Below are 26652 nucleotides of genomic sequence, written 5' to 3'. Positions count from 1 at the left end.
TGACTGCTTCTTGGTGTGAGCATATATTTTACTCCTTTCACAGTGGTTAAAGCTAATATGAGATAAATGGATTTCTTATTTTTAAAGAAAGAAATACAGCCAAAATATAATTTCTGTGTTTTTTGTGTTTTTCTTTAAATTTCAAGTCATTTGAATGAATATTTTATTAAATACATCCGATGAAGCTATTATTAAAAAAAAAAAATCCATGCCACACTTGCAGATTTACAGATGCATAACTGTAAATCAATCAGACTGGAATGTATGGTTTCATGGGTTAAACTTAAATTTCATATAATAAAGAAAAGGTAGCAGGTGAAACAGACCAGAGAGTGATTGGCATATTCAGTTAAATACTGAAGAAAATGTCTGATAAGAATATAAGCATTTTATGGACATTATGTACCAGAGATAAGTAATTTCTGCGCAAATCAGTGTTGGAATAATAGTTATTCATTTGTACCACAATAAACAGTTGTAATCATGATGGAAAAAACAAATTAAATCATGGGCTGTGTCCCAATTTAGGGTCTGCACGCTTGAAGTACGTGCACTACGCATACTACGTACGGCGCGTACTATAAGTACGAGAGTGCGGAAGTGAGAGGCTTGTGAAATGGGACGGTCTAGCCCTTCGTTGCGCTGTTCAGGTTGCCTAGCAACCATGATACTAACCGCTAGAAATGTTACATACAGCATTGTTTGACCGAAATGAAGGAGAAAAATATTTTGTCATGACATCACTTTGATTAGTTGAGTATCTGAGGCTGAGGCCACGGGACTGTAAAACATGATTGTTGGGCTTCACTGAACAGTCATTTAAGATTAGTTAGTAAATAACAATTAGCTAATGTTGTTCATGAGACTAAAATCATCTCACTGTGGTAATGTAAATATAATATGGCCAATATTATATTATTGTCAGATTATTATGATATATATATATATATATATATATATATATATATATATGTATATATATATATATGTATATCTTATATCTTAGATATACATACATCTATATATCTTGGTATATATATATATATATATATATATATATATATATATATATATATATATATATATATACATATTTATATATATATGCTTTAAAACCAAGTTAACGCTGTAAGTACAAACATCACTAATGTCACACAACTTTGCCAACATGTGGCCAACAGCAATGTTTTAATGTTCTTCGTTATTAAACATTCGCACATAATTAAGGGACGTCATGTTCAATACTTACTTTTGACAGTTCACTCTTGGCCGCTCCCTTCTGCCGTATGTTGCGGCAAAATTATCCAAACCCACCGCCGCGCTATGAATTGTGGGATATATGGGACCAGGGCCGTGCAGAGAGGTTTAAAGGGGCGGGTGCTCAAAGTTAAAAAGGGGCACATTGAACCAGGCTGAATAACAACAACACACATTCATCAAATCTAATATGGGAAGGGCAGGGCTGTGTTGATCTGAGACTGTAGACAGTAAAAAGTCCATAGGAGAGATGGTAGCTGATTAAACAAGTGTCATGAGATAATAACAAAATGCAAAGATTGGTGACAGCACTTGGAACCATAAGGCAACAAAAAACTGTGAGAAATAATTTAGGCTCTGCCTGTGAATCACTCTTTGCTTCTCTTCTTCCATCCATCCCATCATTTCATATATCACTCTCCACTTGCTGTCTATCTGAGAACAACTTGCTATTGCAATAAACTATAATCTAATTATCCACACCTAACAACTCTTGCACTTAATGATGACAGAAAAATGTTATAGCACTGCCTTTAGTAGCCTCACACAGCTCCTACTGTTTCCTCATGTCCTTACCAGGCATGTCTGGACAATGTTATATCATGAGTAATAATTTAAAAAAATCCATATACATAAAACAAACACATGCACGAACACACAGTGACATTTTAGACCTTCTTCAGAATACTGTATATACTATGGGCATCATGGTGCTGATCCAGAATCCTTACATTATTATTTATTACTAGAGCTACAATAATAAAGCAATGAGGAGGGGGAAGTAATAAATATGAAATAATGTCATTATGATGATTCCATTTGTTTCACTATCCACTCTGTGCAGGGGCAAACTTTATTACATTTTTAAACTGTGGAGATACAATAATTTTACTGCTGTAAAATCCAAATTTTGTCTTATTTAAAATATAAATCTAATATAATCTGCTTCTTAATGTATGTTCTTTAAAATACAGCGTGTTTTTTAAAATATTATAATAATGCATAATTATGTGGACATGCATATTAGATCGTTTTTTAGTGAAATATAATCCCACCAGAAAGGCAGGAAAAGCCCGGAAACTTACTTTAAAACTAAATATGTTCCCTAAAACGGTGACAGAGCTACAGACCCATGACAGCCTTACACAGGTAGCCAGCAGCTATGACCAGCACTACTTGTGCAGTTAATAAAAGGACAGGTAATGTTTGTCACGCTGTTGCACACACAGCACGCTCGTTTGTTTCAGTTCGTCAGTTGCCACAAGACAGCTTACCAACGTATACGTAATAAGCTAATACTCCTGTGTGCTATACACTACAGTGTACGCTGTACACCTACTTACTGGTTTTGTCGCATCAGTCTGTATGGAAGAAATATAGTAAGTCTGTGTCTCTGAGTTAACTTATGTTTCTCCTACAGCTCCGGACCGCTAAAAATGCGCGTGCTCTTTGTGACCTCGTTCCCGGCTCGTAACCAGCGCGTTCTGCCGTCAAGGGCAATCATTGGTTAAATGTGATCATGTGACTGATGCAAGCCAGATCCTTTTATTTAGCAAAACTGTGATTAATAGTTAAATATTATTGTTGAGGGGCACAGACAGGACTACGCACGCGCACACACACATAAAAAAAAAAAAAAAAAAAAATTTAAAACGTTGCCTCAACAAAAGGGCACTTTGGGCACCCATCAGGAAAGGGGCGGGTGCTCAAGCCCCTCTAGCCCCCCCCCTCTGCACGTGCCTGTATGGGACCACGAAGCGTGCACCGGACCACGCTTGATATTTGGGGAAATCGACGGCGCATTTGGAGTACGCATTTGAAGTATACTTCGAATTGGGACAGCTGTCGTCGCGTGGCGATGACGTAATCGCACTTGAAATGCGTACTTCAAGCGTGCAGACCCTGAATTGGGACACAGCAATGGTGTGGTGGGGCGTGGTCTGCGGTGCCGTGCAGGGAGGGCGGACGCACCTGCACGGCATCCTTAATCACGCCCGCCTAGTTAAAAACACGGGGACTCAGGGTTTGTGTGTGTTGTGGTGTGATGTTAGATCAATAAAATGGCTCTAGATTATGATCTTTGGTCCCGCCGTGCCTTATTCACGCCACACATGGAATTTACCAATTGGTTGAACTTCCTTCAAGAAAATTTCAAGATACTTATTAATAGACCTGCAGAACGTTGGAGTGTATTTCTGTACACATAATTCTTAATATAATGCTTTACCTGCTTTGGACTGTTTTGCGTGAATGGCCTTACTTAAGTCGTTCCACATTACGGCTGACTCAGCCACTGTAAACAGCAGATTTTCACTGTTTGCGTCTCTTCTGTAGTAGGTTTACTTTATTTTTTATGTTGCTGCATTGCTACCTGATGATCAGTTGATAGGCAACTACTGTGAGGTTACATATAATTGAGTGTAGCCATGAATTTGCCCCTATTTAAAATTTGTCTAATGGTGGAATGACCTTGTCCATCCACTTAACAAAATGAAAGATTGCAATGGAGGAAGCAATTTCAGTGGTCATAGGACAAGAAGCAGGATAGATTATAGTCTATTGCAGGGTTCACATGTATGACAAAACAATATCTATATTCTTTAGAATTCTAAATGGTATGTCTTCAAGAATCATGTTTTTAACCTCAGTTAGAATCTGAAAAGTGCTTCAGAAGTTGTTTCAAATTCACACATTCAGAAACCAATGGTAAAGAAAACAGTTGATATGTCTGATGTGACTCTACCATCAGAACTAACTCGAATTTGAACTTTATGGCTACGTTGTTGGGCAGAGGATTAAATTATTAAGTATACAATCAAAGGACAACTTTCTCACAATGTGAGCAATGGCTGTCTCAGTTGTCATAAATGTTGAAATGAATTTCCAAATGTGATGGGATTTGTTTTAAAGTGAATTGACAAATAGTTTTTTAAACACTATCTCCTTCAACAGGATATCAAAATAAAAAAGATCAAGAAAACGAAACATTGCCAAATCCACAAATTCTGGACAACTATAAGGGGAAGAGTCTCTTAAATATTAAGTTTGCAAGGAATAAAAGCATTGTTCCAGATATTCAACTTAATAGCATAAATGGGAATCAACAAAAATCAAGCTCAGTGTCTTCAGTAAGTTTCACATTGGAAACCGCTAGTTTTGTTCAAACATCCCATGAACAAAGTACTCAAAAAGCTGTAACAGGCACTAGTACAACAGAGAACAGAGCAACAACTCTTGAGACTTCTGCGACAATGACCTCCTCACACCCTGAATCACCAACAACTTCTATTACAACAATGGCTCAAATAGGAACAACACAGTCTACAGAGTCTGTCCCACCAGTCACCACCAATGAAATTACTCTAACTACCAACATGGACCATTCCACAACAACTTCAGAGACTTCCTCCAGGTCGTCTTCCACAGTCACTTCAGAAAGCACTAGTTTTACTCCAACATCCCCAGAACAAAGTACTCAAACAGCTGTAACAGGCACTAGTACAACAGAGAAAATAGCAAAAACTCTTGAGACTTCTGAGACAATGACATCAGCGAACCCTGAATCGCCTTCCACAGTCACTTCAGAAAACACTAGTTTTACTCCAAAGTCCCCAAAACAAAGTACTCAAACAGCTGTAACAGGAGCCAGTACAACAGAGAACAAAGCAACAACTCTTGAGACTTCTGAGACAATGACATCAGCGAACCATGAATCGCCTTCCACAGTCACTTCAGAAAGCAGTAGTTTTACTCCAACATCCCCAGAACAAAGTACTCAAACAGCTGTAACAGGCAGTAGTACAACAGAGAACAAAGCAAAAACTCTTGAGACTTCTGAGACAATGACATCAGTGAACCCTGAATCGCCTTCCACAGTCACATCAGAAAGCACTAGTTTTACTCCAACATCCCCAGAACAAAGTACTCAAACAGCTGTAACAGGCACTAGTACAACAGAGAACAAAGCAACAACACTTGAGACTTCTGAGATAATGACATCTGCACACCCTGAATCACCAACTACTTCTATCACAACAATGGCCCAAACAGGAACAACACAGTCTACAGAGTCTGTCCCACCAGTCACCACCAATGAAATTACTCTAACTACCAACATGGACCATTCCACAACAACTTCAGAGACTTCCTCCAGTTCGCCTTCCACAGTCACTTCAGAAAGCAGTAGTTTTACTCCAACATCCCCAGAACAAAGTACTCAAACAGCTGTAACAGGCAGTAGTACAACAGAGAACAAAGCAAAAACTCTTGAGACTTCTGAGACAATGACATCAGCGAACCCTGAATCGCCTTCCACAGTCACTTCGGAAAGCACTAGTTTTACTCCAACATCCCATGAACAAAGTACTCAAACAGATGTAACAGGCACTAGTACAGCAGAGAACAAAGCAACAACGCTTGAGACTTCTGAGACAATGACATCTGCACACCCTGAATCACCAACTACTTCTATTACAACAATGGCCCAAACAGGAACAACACAATCTACAGAGTCTTTCCCACCAGTCACCACCAATGAAACTACTCTAACTACCAACATGGACCATTCCACAACAACTTCAGAGACTTCCTCCGGTTCGTCTTCCACAGTCACTTCAGAAAGCACTAGTTTTACTCCAACATCCCCAGAACAAAGTACTCAAACAGCTGTAACAGGCAGTAGTACAACAGAGAACAAAGCAAAAACTCTTGAGACTTCTGAGACAATGACATCAGCGAACCCTGAATCGCCTTCCACAGTCACATCAGAAAGCACTAGTTTTACTCCAACATCCCCAGAACAAAGTACTCAAACAGCTGTAACAGGCACTAGTACAACAGAGAACAAAGCAACAACTCATGAGACTTCTGAGACAATGACATCAGCGAACACTGAATCGCCTTCAACAGTCACATCAGAAAGCACTAGTTTTTCTCCAACATCCCCAGAACAAAGTACTCAAAAAGGTGTAACAGGCACTAGTACAACAGAGAACAAAGCAACAACTCTTGAGACTTCTGAGACAATGACATCTGCACACCCTGAATCACCAACTACTTCTATTACAACAATGGCCCAAACAGGAACAACACAGTCTACAGAGTCTGTCCCACCAGTCACCACCAATGAAATTACTCTAACTACCAACATGGACCATTCCACAACAACTTCAGAGACTTCCTCCAGTTCGTCTTCCACAGTCACTTCAGAAAGCACTAGTTTTACTCCAAAATCCCCAGAACAAAGTACTCAAACAGCTGTAACAGGCACTAGTACAACAGAGAACAAAGCAACAACTCTTGAGACTTCTGAGACAATGACATCTGCACACCCTCATATGCCAACAACTTCTATTACAACAATGGCCCAAACAGGAACCACACAGTCTACAGAGTCTGTCCCACCAGTCACCACCAATGAAATTACTCTAGCTACCAACATGGACCATTCCACAACAACTTCAGAGACTTCCTCCAGTTCGCCTTCCACAGTCACTTCAGAAAGCACTAGTTTTACTCCAAAATCCCCAGAACAAAGTACTCAAACAGCTGTAACAGGCACTAGTACAACAGAGAACAAAGCAACAACTCTTGAGACTTCAGAGACAATGACATCAGCGAACCCTGAATCGCCTTCCACAGTCACTTCAGAAAGCACTAGTTTTTCTCAAACATCCCCAGAACAAAGTACTCAAAAAGCTGTAACAGGCACTAGTACAACAGAGAACAAAGCAACAACTCTTGAGACTTCTGAGACAATGACATCCGCACACCCTCAATCACCAACAACTTCTCTTACAACAATGGCCCAAACAGGAACAACACAGTCTACAGAGTCTGTCCCACCAGTCACCACAAATGAAATTACTCTAACTACAAACATAGACCATTCCACAACAACTTCAGAGACTTCCTCTAGTTCACCTTCCACAGTCACTTCAGAAAGCACTAGTTTTACTCCAACATCCCCAGAACAAAGTACCCAAACAGCTGTAACAGGCACTAGTACAACAGAGAACAAAGCAACAACTATTGAGACTTCTGAGACAATGACATCTGCACACCCTGAATCACCAACTACTTCTATTACAACAATGGCCCAAACAGGAACAACACAGTCTACAGAGTCGGTCCCACCAGTCACCACCAATGAAATTACTCTAACTACCAACATGGACCATTCCACAACAACTTCAGAGACTTCCTCCAGTTCGACTTCCACAGTCACTTCAGAAAGCACTAGTTTTACTCCAACAACCCCAGAACAAAGTACTCAAAAAGCTGTAACAGGCACTAGTACAGCAGAGAACAAAGCAACAACGCTTGAGACTTCTGAGACAATGACATCTGCACACCCTCATATGCCAACAACTTCTATTACAACAATGGCCCAAACAGGAACCACACAGTCTACAGAGTCTGTCCCACCAGTCACCACCAATGAAATTACTCTAGCTACCAACATGGACCATTCCACAACAACTTCAGAGACTTCCTCCAGTTCGCCTTCCACAGTCACTTCAGAAAGCACTAGTTTTACTCCAAAATCCCCAGAACAAAGTACTCAAACAGCTGTAACAGGCACTAGTACAACAGAGAACAAAGCAACAACTCTTGAGACTTCAGAGACAATGACATCAGCGAACCCTGAATCGCCTTCCACAGTCACTTCAGAAAGCACTAGTTTTTCTCAAACATCCCCAGAACAAAGTACTCAAAAAGCTGTAACAGGCACTAGTACAACAGAGAACAAAGCAACAACTCTTGAGACTTCTGAGACAATGACATCGGCACACCCTCAATCACCAACAACTTCTCTTACAACAATGGCCCAAACAGGAACAACACAGTCTACAGAGTCTGTCCCACCAGTCACCACAAATGAAATTACTCTAACTACAAACATAGACCATTCCACAACAACTTCAGAGACTTCCTCTAGTTCACCTTCCACAGTCACTTCAGAAAGCACTAGTTTTACTCCAACATCCCCAGAACAAAGTACTCAAACAGCTGTAACAGGCACTAGTACAACAGAGAACAAAGCAACAACTATTGAGACTTCTGAGACAATGACATCTGCACACCCTGAATCACCAACTACTTCTATTACAACAATGGCCCAAACAGGAACAACACAGTCTACAGAGTCGGTCCCACCAGTCACCACCAATGAAATTACTCTAACTACCAACATGGACCATTCCACAACAACTTCAGAGACTTCCTCTAGTTCACCTTCCACAGTCACTTCAGAAAGCACTAGTTTTACTCCAACAAACCCAGAACAAAGTACTCAAAAAGCTGTAACAGGCACTAGTACAACAGAGAACAAAGCAACAACTCTTGAGACTTCTGAGACAATGACATCAGCAAACCCTGAATCGCCTTCCACAGTCACTTCAGAAAGCACTAGTTTTACTCCAACATCCCCACAACAAAGTACTCAAAAAGGAGTAACAGGCACTAGTACAACAGTGAACAAAGCAACAAATCTTGAGACATCTGAGACAATGACATCAGCGAACCATGAATCGCCTTCCACAGTCCCATCAGAAAGCACTAGTTTTACTCCAACATCCCCAGAACAAAGTACTCAAACAGCTGTAACAGGCACTAGTACAACAGAGAACAAAGCAACAACTCCTGAGACTTATGAGACAATGACATCCGCACACCCTCAATCGCCAACAACTTCTATTACAACAATGGCCCAAACAGGAACAACACAGTCTACAGAGTCTGTCCCACCAGTCACCACCAATGAAATTACTCTAACTACCAACATGGACCATTCCACAACAACTTCAGAGATTTACTCCAGTTCGCCTTCCACAGTCACTTCAGAAAGCACTAGTTTTACTCCAACATCCCCAGAACAAAGTACTCAAACAGCTGTAACAGGCACTAGTACAACAGAGAACAAAGTAACAACTCTTGAGACTTCTGAGACAATGACATCAGGGAACCGTGAATCGCCTTCCACAGTCACATCAGAAAGCACTAGTTTTACTCCAACATCCCATGAACAAAGTACTCAAAAAGATGTAACAGGCACTAGTACCACAGAGAACAAAGCAACAACTCTTGAGACTTCTGAGACAATGACATCTGCACACCTTGAATCACCAACTACTTCTATTACAACAATGGCCCAAACAGGAACAACACAGTCTACAGAGTCTGTCCCACCAGTCACCACAAAGGAAATTACTCTAACTACCAACATGGACCATTCCACAACAAATTCAGAGACTTCCTCCAGTTCGCCTTCCACAGTCACATCAGAAAGCAGTAGTTTTACACCAACATACCCAGAAAAAAGTACTCAAACAGCTGTAACAGGCACTAGTACAACAGAGAACAAAGCAACAACTCATGAGACTTCTGAGACAATGACATCAGCGAACCCTGAATCGCCTTCCACAGTCACATCAGAAAGCACTAGTTTTACTCCAACATCCCCAGAACAAAGTACTCAAACAGCTGTAACAGGCACTAGTACAACAGAGAACAAAGCAACAACTCTTGAGACTTCTGAGACAATGACATCAGGGAACCGTGAATCGCCTTCCACAGTCACATCAGAAAGAACTAGTTTTACTCCAACATCCCATGAACAAAGTACTCAAACAGATGTAACAGGCACTAGTACAGCAGAGAACAAAGCAACAACGCTTGAGACTTCTGAGACAATGACATCTGCACACCCTGAATCACCAACTACTTCTATTACAACAATGGCCCAAACAGGAACAACACAATCTACAGAGTCTTTCCCACCAGTCACCACCAATGAAAGTAGTCTAACTACCAACATGGACCATTCCACAACAACTTCAGAGACTTCCTCCGGTTCGTCTTCCACAGTCACTTCAGAAAGCACTAGTTTTACTCCAACATCCCCAGAACAAAGTACTCAAACAGCTGTAACAGGCACTAGTACAACAGAGAACAAAGCAAACACTCTTGAGACTTCTGAGACAATGACATCAGCGAACCATGAATCGCCTTCCACAGTCCCATCAGAAAGCACTAGTTTTACTCCAACATCCCCAGAACAAAGTACTCAAACAGCTGTAACAGGCACTAGTACAACAGAGAACAAAGCAACAACTCCTGAGACTTATGAGACAATGACATCCGCACACCCTCAATCGCCAACAACTTCTATTACAACAATGGCCCAAACAGGAACAACACAGTCTACAGAGTCTGTCCCACCAGTCACCACCAATGAAATTACTCTAACTACCAACATGGACCATTCCACAACAACTTCAGAGATTTACTCCAGTTCGCCTTCCACAGTCACTTCAGAAAGCACTAGTTTTACTCCAACATCCCCAGAACAAAGTACTCAAACAGCTGTAACAGGCACTAGTACAACAGAGAACAAAGTAACAACTCTTGAGACTTCTGAGACAATGACATCAGGGAACCGTGAATCGCCTTCCACAGTCACATCAGAAAGCACTAGTTTTACTCCAACATCCCATGAACAAAGTACTCAAAAAGATGTAACAGGCACTAGTACCACAGAGAACAAAGCAACAACTCTTGAGACTTCTGAGACAATGACATCTGCACACCTTGAATCACCAACTACTTCTATTACAACAATGGCCCAAACAGGAACAACACAGTCTACAGAGTCTGTCCCACCAGTCACCACAAAGGAAATTACTCTAACTACCAACATGGACCATTCCACAACAAATTCAGAGACTTCCTCCAGTTTGCCTTCCACAGTCACATCAGAAAGCAGTAGTTTTACACCAACATACCCAGAAAAAAGTACTCAAACAGCTGTAACAGGCACTAGTACAACAGCGAACAAAGCAACAACTCATGAGACTTCTGAGACAATGACATCAGCGAACCCTGAATCGCCTTCCACAGTCACATCAGAAAGCACTAGTTTTACTCCAACATCCCCAGAACAAAGTACTCAAACAGCTGTAACAGGCAGTAGTACAACAGAGAACAAAGCAACAACTCTTGAGACTTCTGAGACAATGACATCAGGGAACCGTGAATCGCCTTCCACAGTCACATCAGAAAGAACTAGTTTTACTCCAACATCCCATGAACAAAGTACTCAAACAGATGTAACAGGCACTAGTACAGCAGAGAACAAAGCAACAACGCTTGAGACTTCTGAGACAATGACATCTGCACACCCTGAATCACCAACTACTTCTATTACAACAATGGCCCAAACAGGAACAACACAATCTACAGAGTCTTTCCCACCAGTCACCACCAATGAAAGTAGTCTAACTACCAACATGGACCATTCCACAACAACTTCAGAGACTTCCTCCGGTTCGTCTTCCACAGTCACTTCAGAAAGCACTAGTTTTACTCCAACATCCCCAGAACAAAGTACTCAAACAGCTGTAACAGGCACTAGTACAACAGAGAACAAAGCAAACACTCTTGAGACTTCTGAGACAATGACATCAGCGAACCATGAATCGCCTTCCACAGTCACATCAGAAAGCACTAGTTTTACTCCAACATCCCCAGAACAAAGTACTCAAACAGCTGTAACAGGCACTAGTACAACAGAGAACAAAGCAACAACTCATGAGACTTCTGAGACAATGACATCAGCGAACACTGAATCGCCTTCAACAGTCACATCAGAAAGCACTAGTTTTTCTCCAACATCCCCAGAACAAAGTACTCAAAAAGGTGTAACAGGCACTAGTACAACAGAGAACAAAGCAACAACTCCTGAGACTTCTGAGACAATGACATCAGCGAACCATGAATCGCCTTCCACAGTCCCATCAGAAAGCACTAGTTTTACTCCAACATCCCCAGAACAAAGTACTCAAACAGCTGTAACAGGCACTAGTACAACAGAGAACAAAGCAACAACTCCTGAGACTTCTGAGACAATGACATCCGCACACCCTCAATCGCCAACAACTTCTATTACAATAATGGCCCAAACAGGAACAACACAGTCTACAGAGTCTGTCCCACCAGTCACCACCAATGAAATTACTCTAACTACCAACATGGACCATTCCACAACAACTTCAGAGACTTCCTCCATTTCGCCTTCCACAGTCACATCAGAAAGCACTAGTTTTACTCCAACATCCCCAGAACAAAGTACTCAAACAGCTGTAACAGGCACTAGTACAACAGAGAACAAAGCAACTACTCTTGAGACTTCTGAGACAATGACATCAGCAAACCCTGAATCGCCTTCCACAGTCACTTCAGAAAGCACTAGTTTTACTCCAACATCCCCAGAACAAAGTACTCAAACAGCTGTAACAGGCACTAGTACAACAGAGAACAAAGCAACAACTCTTGAGACTTCTGAGACAATGACATCTGCACACCCTCATATGCCAACAACTTCTATTACAACAATGGACCAAACAGGAACCACACAGTCTACAGAGTCTGTCCCACCAGTCACCACCAATGAAATTACTCTAGCTACCAACATGGACCATTCCACAACAACTTCAGAGACTTCCTCCAGTTCGCCTTCCACAGTCACTTCAGAAAGCACTAGTTTTACTCCAACATCCCCAGAACAAAGTACTCAAACAGCTGTAACAGGCACTAGTACAACAGAGAACAAAGCAACAACTCTTGAGACTTCTGAGACAATGACATCAGCGAACCCTGAATCGCCTTCCACAGTCACTTCAGAAAGCACTAGTTTTTCTCAAACATCCCCAGAACAAAGTACTCAAAAAGCTGTAACAGGCACTAGTACAACAGAGAACAAAGCAACAACTCTTGAGACTTCTGAGACAAAGACATCCGCACACCCTCAATCACCAACAACTTCTCTTACAACAATGGCCCAAACAGGAACAACACAGTCTACAGAGTCTTTCCCACCAGTCACCACAAATGAAATTACTCTAACTACAAACATAGACCATTCCACAACAACTTCAGAGACTTCCTCTAGTTCACCTTCCACAGTCACTTCAGAAAGCACTAGTTTTACTCCAACATCCCCAGAACAAAGTACTCAAACAGCTGTAACAGGCACTAGTACAACAGAGAACAAAGCAACAACTATTGAGACTTCTGAGACAATGACATCTGCACACCCTGAATCACCAACTACTTCTAATACAACAATGGCCCAAACAGGAAAAACACAGTCTACAGAGTCGGTCCCACCAGTCACCACCAATGAAATTACTCAAACTACCAACATGGACCATTCCACAACAACTTCAGAGACTTCCTCCAGTTCGACTTCCACAGTCACTTCAGAAAGCACTAGTTTTACTCCAACATCCCCAGAACAAAGTACTCATAAAGCTGTAACAGGCACTAGTACAACAGAGAACAAAGCAACAACTCTTGAGACTTCTGAGACAATGACATCAGCAAACCCTGAATCGCCTTCCACAGTCACTTCAGAAAGCACTAGTTTTACTCCAACATCCCCACAACAAAGTACTCAAAAAGGTGTAACAGGCACTAGTACAACAGAGAACAAAGCAACAACTCTTGAGACATCTGAGACAATGACATCTGCACACCCTGAATCACCAACTACTTCTATTACAACAATGGCCCAAACAGGAACAACGCAGTCTACAGAGTCTGTCCCACCAGTCACCACCAATGAAATTACTCTAACTACCAACATGGACCATTCCACAACAACTTCAGAGACGTCCTCCAGTTCGCCTTCCACAGTCACTTCAGAAAGCACTAGTTTTACTCCAACATCCCCAGAACAAAGTACTCAAAAAGCTGTAACAGGCACTAGTACAACAGAGAACAAAGCAACAACTCTTGAGACTTCTGAGACAATGACATCAGCAAACCCTGAATCGCCTTCCACAGTCACTTCAGAAAGCACTAGTTTTACTCCAACATCCCCACAACAAAGTACTCAAAAAGGTGTAACAGGCACTAGTACAACAGAGAACAAAGCAACAACTCTTGAGACATCTGAGACAATGACATCTGCACACCCTGAATCACCAACTACTTCTATTACAACAATGGCCCAAACAGGAACAACACAGTCTACAGAGTCTGTCCCACCAGTCACCACCAATGAAATTACTCTAACTACCAACATGGACCATTCCACAACAACTTCAGAGACGTCCTCCAGTTCGCCTTCCACAGTCACTTCAGAAAGCACTAGTTTTACTCCAACATCCCCAGAACAAAGTACTCAAACAGCTGTAACAGGCACTAGTACAACAGAGAACAATGCAACAACTCTTGAGATTTCTGAGACAATGACATCTGCACACCCTGAATCACCAACTACTTCTATTACAACAATGGCCCAACCAGGAACAACACAGTCTACAGAGTCTGTCCCACCAGTCACCACCAATGAAATTACTCTAACTACCAACATGGACCATTCCACAACAACTTCAGAGACTTCCTCCAGTTCGCCTTCCACAGTCACTTCAGAAAGCACTAGTTTTACTCCAACATCCCCAGAACAAAGTACTCAAAAAGCTGTAACAGGCACTAGTACAACAGAGAACAAAGCAACAACTCTTGAGACTTCTGAGACAATGACATCAGCAAACCCTGAATCGCCTTCCACAGTCACTTCAGAAAGCACTAGTTTTACTCCAACATCCCCAGAACAAAGTACTCAAACAGCTGTAACAGGCACTAGTACAACAGAGAACAAAGCAACAACTCTTGAGACTTCTGAGACAATGACATCTGCACACCCTGAATCACCAACTACTTCTATTACAACAATGGCCCAAACAGGAACAACACAGTCTACAGAGTCTGTCCCACCAGTCACCACCAATGAAATTAGTCTAACTACAAACATGAACCATTCCACAACAACTTCAGAGACTTCCTCCAGTTCGCCTTCCACAGTCACTTCAGAAAGCACTAGTTTTACTCCAACATCCCCAGAAAAAAGTACTCAAATAGCTGTAACAGGCACTAGTACAACAGAGAACAAAGCAACAACTCTTGAGACTTCTGAGACAATGACATCCGCACACCCTCAATCGCCAACAACTTCTATTACAACAATGGCCCAAACAGGAACAACACAGTCTACAGAGTCTGTCCCACCAGTCACCACCAATGAAATTACTCTAACTACAAACATGGACCATTCCACAACAACTTCAGAGACTTCCTCCAGTTCGCCTTCCACAGTAACTTCAGAAAGCACTAGTTTTACTCGAACATCCCAAGAACAAAGTACTCAAACAGCTGTAACAGGCACTGGCACAACAGAGAACAAAGCAACAACTCTTGAGACTTCTGAGACAATGACGTCAGCGAAACCTGAATCGCCTTCCACAGTCACTTCAGAAAGCACTAGTTTTACTCCAACATCCTCAGAACAAAGTACTCAAACAGCTGTAACAGGCACTAGTACAACAGAGAACAAAGCAACAACTATTGAGACTTCTGAGACAATGACATCTGCACACCCTGAATCACCAACTACTTCTATTACAACAATGGACCAAACAGAAACAACACAGTCTACAGAGTCTGTCCCACCAGTCACCACCAATGAAATTACTCGAACTACCAACATGGACCATTCCACAACAACTTCAGAGATTTCCTCCAGTTCGCCTTCCACAGTCACTTCAGAAAGCACTAGTTTTACTCCAACATCCCCAGAACAAAGTACTCAAACAGCTGTAACAGGCACTAGTACAACAGAGAACAAAGCAACAACTCTTGAGACTTCTGAGACAATGACATCAGCGAACCCTGAATCGCCTTCCACAGTCACATCAGAAAGCACTAGTTTTACTCCAACATCGCCAGAAAAAAGTACTCAAACAGCTGTAACAGGCACTAGTACAACAGAGAACAAAGCAACAACTCTTGAGACTTCTAAGACAATGACATCTGCACACCCTGAATCACCAACTACTTCTATTACAACAATGGACCAAACAGAAACAACACAGTCTACAGAGTCTGTCCCACCAGTCACCACCAATGAAATTACTCGAACTACCAACATGGACCATTCCACAACAACTTCAGAGATTTACTCCAGTTCGCCTTCCACAGTCACTTCAGAAAGCACTAGTTTTACTCCAAAATCCCCAGAACAAAGTACTCAAACAGCTGTAACAGGCACTAGTACAACAGAGAACAAAGCAACTACTCTTGAGACTTCTGAGACAATGACATCAGCAAACCCTGAATCGCCTTCCACAGTCACTTCAGAAAGCACTAGTTTTACTCCAACATCCCCAGAACAAAGTACTCAAACAGCTGTAACAGGCACTAGTACAACAGAGAACAAAGCAACAACTATTGAGACTTCTGAGACAATGACATCTGCACACCCTGAATCACCAACTACTTCTAATACAACAATGGCCCAAACAGGAAAAACACAGTCTACAGAGTCGGTCCCACCAGTCACCACCAATGAAATTACTCAAACTACCAACATGGACCATTCCACAACAACTTCAGAGACTTCCTCCAGTTCGACTTCCACAGTCACTTCAGAAAGCACTAGTTTTACTCCAACATCCCCAGAACAAAGTACTCATAAAGCTGTAACAGGCACTAGTACAACAGAGAACAAAGCAACAACTCTTGAGACTTCTGAGACAATGACATCAGCAAACCCTGAATCGCCTTCCACAGTCACTTCAGAAAGCACTAGTTTTACTCCAACATCCCCACAACAAAGTACTCAAAAAGGTGTAACAGGCACTAGTACAACAGAGAACAAAGCAACAACTCTTGAGACATCTGAGACAATGACATCTGCACACCCTGAATCACCAACTACTTCTATTACAACAATGGCCCAAACAGGAACAACGCAGTCTACAGAGTCTGTCCCACCAGTCACCACCAATGAAATTACTCTAACTACCAACATGGACCATTCCACAACAACTTCAGAGACGTCCTCCAGTTCGCCTTCCACAGTCACTTCAGAAAGCACTAGTTTTACTCCAACATCCCCAGAACAAAGTACTCAAAAAGCTGTAACAGGCACTAGTACAACAGAGAACAAAGCAACAACTCTTGAGACTTCTGAGACAATGACATCAGCAAACCCTGAATCGCCTTCCACAGTCACTTCAGAAAGCACTAGTTTTACTCCAACATCCCCACAACAAAGTACTCAAAAAGGTGTAACAGGCACTAGTACAACAGAGAACAAAGCAACAACTCTTGAGACATCTGAGACAATGACATCTGCACACCCTGAATCACCAACTACTTCTATTACAACAATGGCCCAAACAGGAACAACACAGTCTACAGAGTCTGTCCCACCAGTCACCACCAATGAAATTACTCTAACTACCAACATGGACCATTCCACAACAACTTCAGAGACGTCCTCCAGTTCGCCTTCCACAGTCACTTCAGAAAGCACTAGTTTTACTCCAACATCCCCAGAACAAAGTACTCAAACAGCTGTAACAGGCACTAGTACAACAGAGAACAATGCAACAACTCTTGAGATTTCTGAGACAATGACATCTGCACACCCTGAATCACCAACTACTTCTATTACAACAATGGCCCAACCAGGAACAACACAGTCTACAGAGTCTGTCCCACCAGTCACCACCAATGAAATTACTCTAACTACCAACATGGACCATTCCACAACAACTTCAGAGACTTCCTCCAGTTCGCCTTCCACAGTCACTTCAGAAAGCACTAGTTTTACTCCAACATCCCCAGAACAAAGTACTCAAAAAGCTGTAACAGGCACTAGTACAACAGAGAACAAAGCAACAACTCTTGAGACTTCTGAGACAATGACATCAGCAAACCCTGAATCGCCTTCCACAGTCACTTCAGAAAGCACTAGTTTTACTCCAACATCCCCAGAACAAAGTACTCAAACAGCTGTAACAGGCACTAGTACAACAGAGAACAAAGCAACAACTCTTGAGACTTCTGAGACAATGACATCTGCACACCCTGAATCACCAACTACTTCTATTACAACAATGGCCCAAACAGGAACAACACAGTCTACAGAGTCTGTCCCACCAGTCACCACCAATGAAATTAGTCTAACTACAAACATGAACCATTCCACAACAACTTCAGAGACTTCCTCCAGTTCGCCTTCCACAGTCACTTCAGAAAGCACTAGTTTTACTCCAACATCCCCAGAAAAAAGTACTCAAATAGCTGTAACAGGCACTAGTACAACAGAGAACAAAGCAACAACTCTTGAGACTTCTGAGACAATGACATCCGCACACCCTCAATCGCCAACAACTTCTATTACAACAATGGCCCAAACAGGAACAACACAGTCTACAGAGTCTGTCCCACCAGTCACCACCAATGAAATTACTCTAACTACAAACATGGACCATTCCACAACAACTTCAGAGACTTCCTCCAGTTCGCCTTCCACAGTAACTTCAGAAAGCACTAGTTTTACTCGAACATCCCAAGAACAAAGTACTCAAACAGCTGTAACAGGCACTGGCACAACAGAGAACAAAGCAACAACTCTTGAGACTTCTGAGACAATGACGTCAGCGAAACCTGAATCGCCTTCCACAGTCACTTCAGAAAGCACTAGTTTTACTCCAACATCCTCAGAACAAAGTACTCAAACAGCTGTAACAGGCACTAGTACAACAGAGAACAAAGCAACAACTATTGAGACTTCTGAGACAATGACATCTGCACACCCTGAATCACCAACTACTTCTATTACAACAATGGACCAAACAGAAACAACACAGTCTACAGAGTCTGTCCCACCAGTCACCACCAATGAAATTACTCGAACTACCAACATGGACCATTCCACAACAACTTCAGAGATTTCCTCCAGTTCGCCTTCCACAGTCACTTCAGAAAGCACTAGTTTTACTCCAACATCCCCAGAACAAAGTACTCAAACAGCTGTAACAGGCACTAGTACAACAGAGAACAAAGCAACAACTCTTGAGACTTCTGAGACAATGACATCAGCGAACCCTGAATCGCCTTCCACAGTCACATCAGAAAGCACTAGTTTTACTCCAACATCGCCAGAAAAAAGTACTCAAACAGCTGTAACAGGCACTAGTACAACAGAGAACAAAGCAACAACTCTTGAGACTTCTAAGACAATGACATCTGCACACCCTGAATCACCAACTACTTCTATTACAACAATGGACCAAACAGAAACAACACAGTCTACAGAGTCTGTCCCACCAGTCACCACCAATGAAATTACTCGAACTACCAACATGGACCATTCCACAACAACTTCAGAGATTTACTCCAGTTCGCCTTCCACAGTCACTTCAGAAAGCACTAGTTTTACTCCAAAATCCCCAGAACAAAGTACTCAAACAGCTGTAACAGGCACTAGTACAACAGAGAACAAAGCAACTACTCTTGAGACTTCTGAGACAATGACATCAGCAAACCCTGAATCGCCTTCCACAGTCACTTCAGAAAGCACTAGTTTTACTCCAACATCCCCAGAACAAAGTACTCAAACAGCTGTAACAGGCACTAGTACAACAGAGAACAAAGCAACAACTCTTGAGACATCTGAGACAATGACATCTGCACACCCTGAATCACCAACTACTTCTATTACAACAATGGCCCAAACAGGAACAACACAGTCTACAGAGTCTGTCCCACCAGTCACCACCAATGAAATTACTCTAACTACCAACATGGACCATTCCACAACAACTTCAGAGACGTCCTCCAGTTCGCCTTCCACAGTCACTTCAGAAAGCACTAGTTTTACTCCAACATCACCAGAACAAAGTACTCAAAGGGCTCTAACAGGCACTAGTACAACAGAGAACAAAGCAACAACTCTTGAGATTTCTGAGACAATGACATCTGCACACCCTGAATCACCAACTACTTCTATTACAACAATGGCCCAACCAGTAACAACACAGTCTACAGAGTCTGTCCCACCAGTCACCACCAATGAAATTACTCTAACTACCAACATGGACCACTCCACAACAACTTCAGAGACTTCCTCCAGTTCGCCTTCCACAGTCACTTCAGAAAGCACTAGTTTTACTCCAACATCCCCACAACAAAGTACTCAAAAAGGTGTAACAGGCACTAGTACAACAGAGAACAAAGCAACAACTCTTGAGACATCTGAGACAATGACATCTGCACACCCTGAATCACCAACTACTTCTATTACAACAATGGACCAAACAGGAACAACACAGTCTACAGAGTCTGTCCCACCAGTCACCACCAATGAAATTACTCTAACTACCAACATGGACCATTCCACAACAACTTCAGAGACGTCCTCCAGTTCGCCTTCCACAGTCACTTCAGAAAGCACTAGTTTTACTCCAACATCCCCAGAACAAAGTACTCAAACAGCTGTAACAGGCACTAGTACAACAGAGAACAAAGCAACAACTCTTGAGATTTCTGAGACAATGACATCTGCACACCCTGAATCACCAACTACTTCTATTACAACAATGGCCCAACCAGGAACAACACAGTCTACAGAGTCTGTCCCACCAGCCACCACCAATGAAATTACTCTAACTACCAACATGGACCATTCCACAACAACTTCAGAGACTTCCTCCAGTTTGCCTTCCACAGTAACTTCAGAAAGCACTAGTTTTACTCGAACATCCCAAGAACAAAGTACTCAAACAGCTGTAACAGGCACTGGTACAACAGAGAACAAAGCAACAACTCTTGAGGCTTCTGAGACAATGACATCAGCGAAACCTGAATCGCCTTCCACAGTCACTTCAGAAAGCACTAGTTTTACTCCAACATCCCCAGAACAAAGTACTCAAACAGCTGTAACAGGCACTAGTACAACAGAGAACAAAGCAACAACTCTTGAGACTTCAGAGACAATGACATCAGCGAACCCTGAATCGCCTTCCACAGTCACTTCAGAAAGCACTAGTTTTTCTCAAACATCCCCAGAACAAAGTACTCAAAAAGCTGTAACAGGCACTAGTACAACAGAGAACAAAGCAACAACTCTTGAGACTTCTGAGACAATGACATCAGCAAACCCTGAATCGCCTTCCACAGTCACATCAGAAAGCACTAGTTTTACTCCAACATCCCATGAACAAAGTACTCAAAAAGGTGTAACAGGCACTAGTACAACAGAGAACAAAGCAACAACTCTTGAGACTTCTGAGACAATGACATCTGCACACCCTGAATCACCAACTACTTCTATTACAACAATGGACCAAACAGAAACAACACAGTCTACAGAGTCTGTCCCACCAGTCACCACCAATGAAATTACTCAAACTACCAACATGGACCATTCCACAACAACTTCACAGACTTCTTCCAGTTCGCCTTCCACAGTCACTTCAGAAAGCACTAGTTTTACACCAACATCCCCAGAACAAAGTACTCAAACAGCTGTAACAAGCACTAGTACAACAGAGAACAAAGCAACAACTCTTGAGACTTCTGAGACAATGACATCTGCACACCCTGAATCACCAACTACTTCTATTACAACAATGGCCCAAACAGGAACAACACAGTCTACAGAGTCTGTCCCACCAGTCACCACCAATGAAATTACTCTAACTACAAACATGGACCATTCCACAACAACTTCAGAGACTTCCTCCAGTTCACCTTCCACAGTCACTTCAGAAAGCACTAGTTTTACTCCAACATCCCCAGAACAAAGTACTCAAACAGCTGTAACAGGCACTAGTACAACAGAGAACAAAGCAACAACTCTTGAGACTTCTGAGACAATGACACCAGCAAACCCTGAATCGCCTTCCACAGTCACTTCAGAAAGCACTAGTTTTTCTCCAACATCCCCAGAACAAAGTACTCAAAAAGCTGTAACAGGCACTAGTACAACAGAGAACAAAGCAACAACTCTTGAGACTTCTGAGACAATGACATCTGCACACCCTGAATCACCAACTACTTCTATTACAACAATGGACCAAACAGAAACAACACAGTCTACAGAGTCTGTCCCACCAGTCAGCACCAATGAAATTACTCAAACTACCAACATGGACCATTCCACAACAACTTCAGAGACTTCTTCCAGTTCGCCTTCCACAGTCACTTCAGAAAGCACTAGTTTTACTCCAACATCCCCAGAACAAAGCACTCAAACAGCTGTAACAGGCACTACTACAACAGAGAACAAAGCAACAACTCTTGAGACATCTGAGACAATGACATCTGCACACCCTGAATCACCAACTACTTCTATTACAACAATGGCCCAAACAGGAACAACACAGTCTACAGAGTCTGTCCCACCAGTCACCACCAATGAAATTACTCTAACTACCAACATGGACCATTCCACAACAACTTCAGAGACGTCCTCCAGTTCGCCTTCCACAGTCACTTCAGAAAGCACTAGTTTTACTCCAACATCCCCAGAACAAAGTACTCAAACAGCTGTAACAGGCACTAGTACAACAGAGAACAAAGCAACAACTCTTGAGATTTCTGAGACAATGACATCTGCACACCCTGAATCACCAACTACTTCTATTACAACAATGGCCCAACCAGGAACAACACAGTCTACAGAGTCTGTCCCACCAGTCACCACCAATGAAATTACTCTAACTACCAACATGGACCATTCCACAACAACTTCAGAGACTTCCTCCAGTTCGCCTTCCACAGTCACTTCAGAAAGCACTAGTTTTACTCCAACATCCCCAGAACAAAGTACTCAAAAAGCTGTAACAGGCACTAGTACAACAGAGAACAAAGCAACAACTCTTGAGACTTCTGAGACAATGACATCAGCAAACCCTGAATCGCCTTCCACAGTCACTTCAGAAAGCACTAGTTTTACTCCAACATCCCCAGAACAAAGTACTCAAACAGTTGTAACAGGCACTAGTACAACAGAGAACAAAGCAACAACTCTTGAGACTTCTGAGACAATGACATCTGCACACCCTGAATCACCAACTACTTCTATTACAACAATGGCCCAAACAGGAACAACACAGTCTACAGAGTCTGTCCCACCAGTCACCACCAATGAAATTACTCTAACTACAAACATGGACCATTCCACAACAACTTCAGAGACTTCCTCCAGTTCGCCTTCCACAGTCACTTCAGAAAGCACTAGTTTTACTCCAACATCCCCAGAAAAAAGTACTCAAATAGCTGTAACAGGCACTAGTACAACAGAGAACAAAGCAACAACTCTTGAGACTTCTGAGACAATGACATCCGCACACCCTCAATCGCCAACAACTTCTATTACAACAATGGCCCAAACAGGAACAACACAGTCTACAGAGTCTTTCCCACCAGCCACCACCAATGAAATTACTATAACTACCAACATGGACCATTCCACAACAACTTCAGAGACTTCCTCCAGTTCGCCTTCCACAGTAACTTCAGAAAGCACTAGTTTTACTCGAACATCCCAAGAACAAAGTACTCAAACAGCTGTAACAGGCACTGGTACAACAGAGAACAAAGCAACAACTCTTGAGACTTCTGAGACAATGACATCAGCGAAACCTGAATCGCCTTCCACAGTCACTTCAGAAAGCACTAGTTTTACTCCAACATCCCCAGAACAAAGTACTCAAACAGCTGTAACAGGCACTAGTACAACAGAGAACAAAGCAACAACTCTTGAGACTTCAGAGACAATGACATCAGCGAACCCTGAATCGCCTTCCACAGTCACTTCAGAAAGCACTAGTTTTTCTCAAACATCCCCAGAACAAAGTACTCAAAAAGCTGTAACAGGCACTAGTACAACAGAGAACAAAGCAACAACTCTTGAGACTTCTGAGACAATGACATCAGCAAACCCTGAATCGCCTTCCACAGTCACATCAGAAAGCACTAGTTTTACTCCAACATCCCATGAACAAAGTACTCAAAAAGGTGTAACAGGCACTAGTACAACAGAGAACAAAGCAACAACTCTTGAGACTTCTGAGACAATGACATCTGCACACCCTGAATCACCAACTACTTCTATTACAACAATGGACCAAAAAGAAACAACACAGTCTACAGAGTCTGTCCCACCAGTCACCACCAACGAAATTACTCAAACTACCAACATGGACCATTCCACAACAACTTCACAGACTTCTTCCAGTTCGCCTTCCACAGTCACTTCAGAAAGCACTAGTTTTACTCCAACATCCCCAGAACAAAGTACTCAAACAGCTGTAACAGGCACTAGTACAACAGAGAACAAAGCAACAACTCTTGAGACTTCTGAGACAATGACATCTGCACACCCTGAATCACCAACTACTTCTATTACAACAATGGCCCAAACAGGAACAACACAGTCTACAGAGTCTGTCCCACCAGTCACCACCAATGAAATTACTCTAACTACAAACATGGACCATTCCACAACAACTTCAGAGACTTCCTCCAGTTCGCCTTCCACAGTCACTTCAGAAAGCACTAGTTTTACTCCAACATCCCCAGAAAAAAGTACTCAAATAGCTGTAACAGGCACTAGTACAACAGAGAACAAAGCAACAACTCTTGAGACTTCTGAGACAATGACATCCGCACACCCTCAATCGCCAACAACTTCTATTACAACAATGGCCCAAACAGGAACAACACAGTCTACAGAGTCTTTCCCACCAGCCACCACCAATGAAATTACTATAACTACCAACATGGACCATTCCACAACAACTTCAGAGACTTCCTCCAGTTCGCCTTCCACAGTAACTTCAGAAAGCACTAGTTTTACTCGAACATCCCAAGAACAAAGTACTCAAACAGCTGTAACAGGCACTGGTACAACAGAGAACAAAGCAACAACTCTTGAGACTTCTGAGACAATGACATCAGCGAAACCTGAATCGCCTTCCACAGTCACTTCAGAAAGCACTAGTTTTACTCCAACATCCCCAGAACAAAGTACTCAAACAGCTGTAACAGGCACTAGTACAACAGAGAACAAAGCAACAACTCTTGAGACTTCAGAGACAATGACATCAGCGAACCCTGAATCGCCTTCCACAGTCACTTCAGAAAGCACTAGTTTTTCTCAAACATCCCCAGAACAAAGTACTCAAAAAGCTGTAACAGGCACTAGTACAACAGAGAACAAAGCAACAACTCTTGAGACTTCTGAGACAATGACATCAGCAAACCCTGAATCGCCTTCCACAGTCACATCAGAAAGCACTAGTTTTACTCCAACATCCCATGAACAAAGTACTCAAAAAGGTGTAACAGGCACTAGTACAACAGAGAACAAAGCAACAACTCTTGAGACTTCTGAGACAATGACATCTGCACACCCTGAATCACCAACTACTTCTATTACAACAATGGACCAAAAAGAAACAACACAGTCTACAGAGTCTGTCCCACCAGTCACCACCAACGAAATTACTCAAACTACCAACATGGACCATTCCACAACAACTTCACAGACTTCTTCCAGTTCGCCTTCCACAGTCACTTCAGAAAGCACTAGTTTTACTCCAACATCCCCAGAACAAAGTACTCAAACAGCTGTAACAGGCACTAGTACAACAGAGAACAAAGCAACAACTCTTGAGACTTCTGAGACAATGACATCTGCACACCCTGAATCACCAACTACTTCTATTACAACAATGGCCCAAACAGGAACAACACAGTCTACAGAGTCTGTCCCACCAGTCACCACCAATGAAATTACTCTAACTACAAACATGGACCATTCCACAACAACTTCAGAGACTTCCTCCAGTTCACCTTCCACAGTCACTTCAGAAAGCATTAGTTTTACTCCAACATCCCAAGAACAAAGTACTCAAACAGCTGTAACAGGCACTAGTACAACAGAGAACAAAGCAACAACTCTTGAGACTTCTGAGACAATGACACCAGCAAACCCTGAATCGCCTTCCACAGTCACTTCAGAAAGCACTAGTTTTTCTCCAACATCCCCAGAACAAAGTACTCAAAAAGCTGTAACAGGCACTAGTACAACAGAGAACAAAGCAACAACTCTTGAGACTTCTGAGACAATGACATCTGCACACCCTGAATCACCAACTACTTCTATTACAACAATGGACCAAACAGAAACAACACAGTCTACAGAGTCTGTCCCACCAGTCAGCACCAATGAAATTACTCAAACTACCAACATGGACCATTCCACAACAACTTCAGAGACTTCTTCCAGTTCGCCTTCCACAGTCACTTCAGAAAGCACTAGTTTTACTCCAACATCCCCAGAACAAAGCACTCAAACAGCTGTAACAGGCACTACTACAACAGAGAACAAAGCAACAACTCTTGAGACTTCTGAGACAATGACATCTGCACACCCTGAATCACCAACTACTTCTATTACAACAATGGACCAAACAGAAACAACACAGTCTACAGAGTCTGTCCCACCAGTCACCACCAATGAAATTATTC

At 42.3% G+C, this 26652-nt stretch overlaps 1 protein-coding gene across 3 annotated transcripts in view; it reads left to right on the top strand.

The window, feature by feature from the left end:
- The window catches only part of LOC146518368 (uncharacterized), a 48612-nt gene that overhangs the window by 2390 nt on the left and 19570 nt on the right, over positions 1-26652 (top strand). For 2 of the 3 annotated variants that reach the window (XM_085159670.1, XM_085159669.1), the window contains exon 2: positions 4210-26652. This exon is cut by the window's right edge and continues 14763 nt beyond it. In XM_085159670.1, the coding sequence (XP_085015796.1) occupies positions 4210-26652 (22443 nt within the window). Of the gene's footprint in view, positions 1-1090 lie in introns of those variants that run through there. The other variant, XM_085159671.1, reaches the window with a different exon arrangement.

This window comes from Neolamprologus multifasciatus, chromosome 5, assembly GCF_963576455.1.
Source record: "Neolamprologus multifasciatus chromosome 5, fNeoMul1.2, whole genome shotgun sequence".
In the NCBI taxonomy this organism is placed as follows: Eukaryota; Metazoa; Chordata; class Actinopteri; order Cichliformes; family Cichlidae; genus Neolamprologus; species Neolamprologus multifasciatus.
This window is presented reverse-complemented; position numbering and strand designations above follow the sequence as displayed.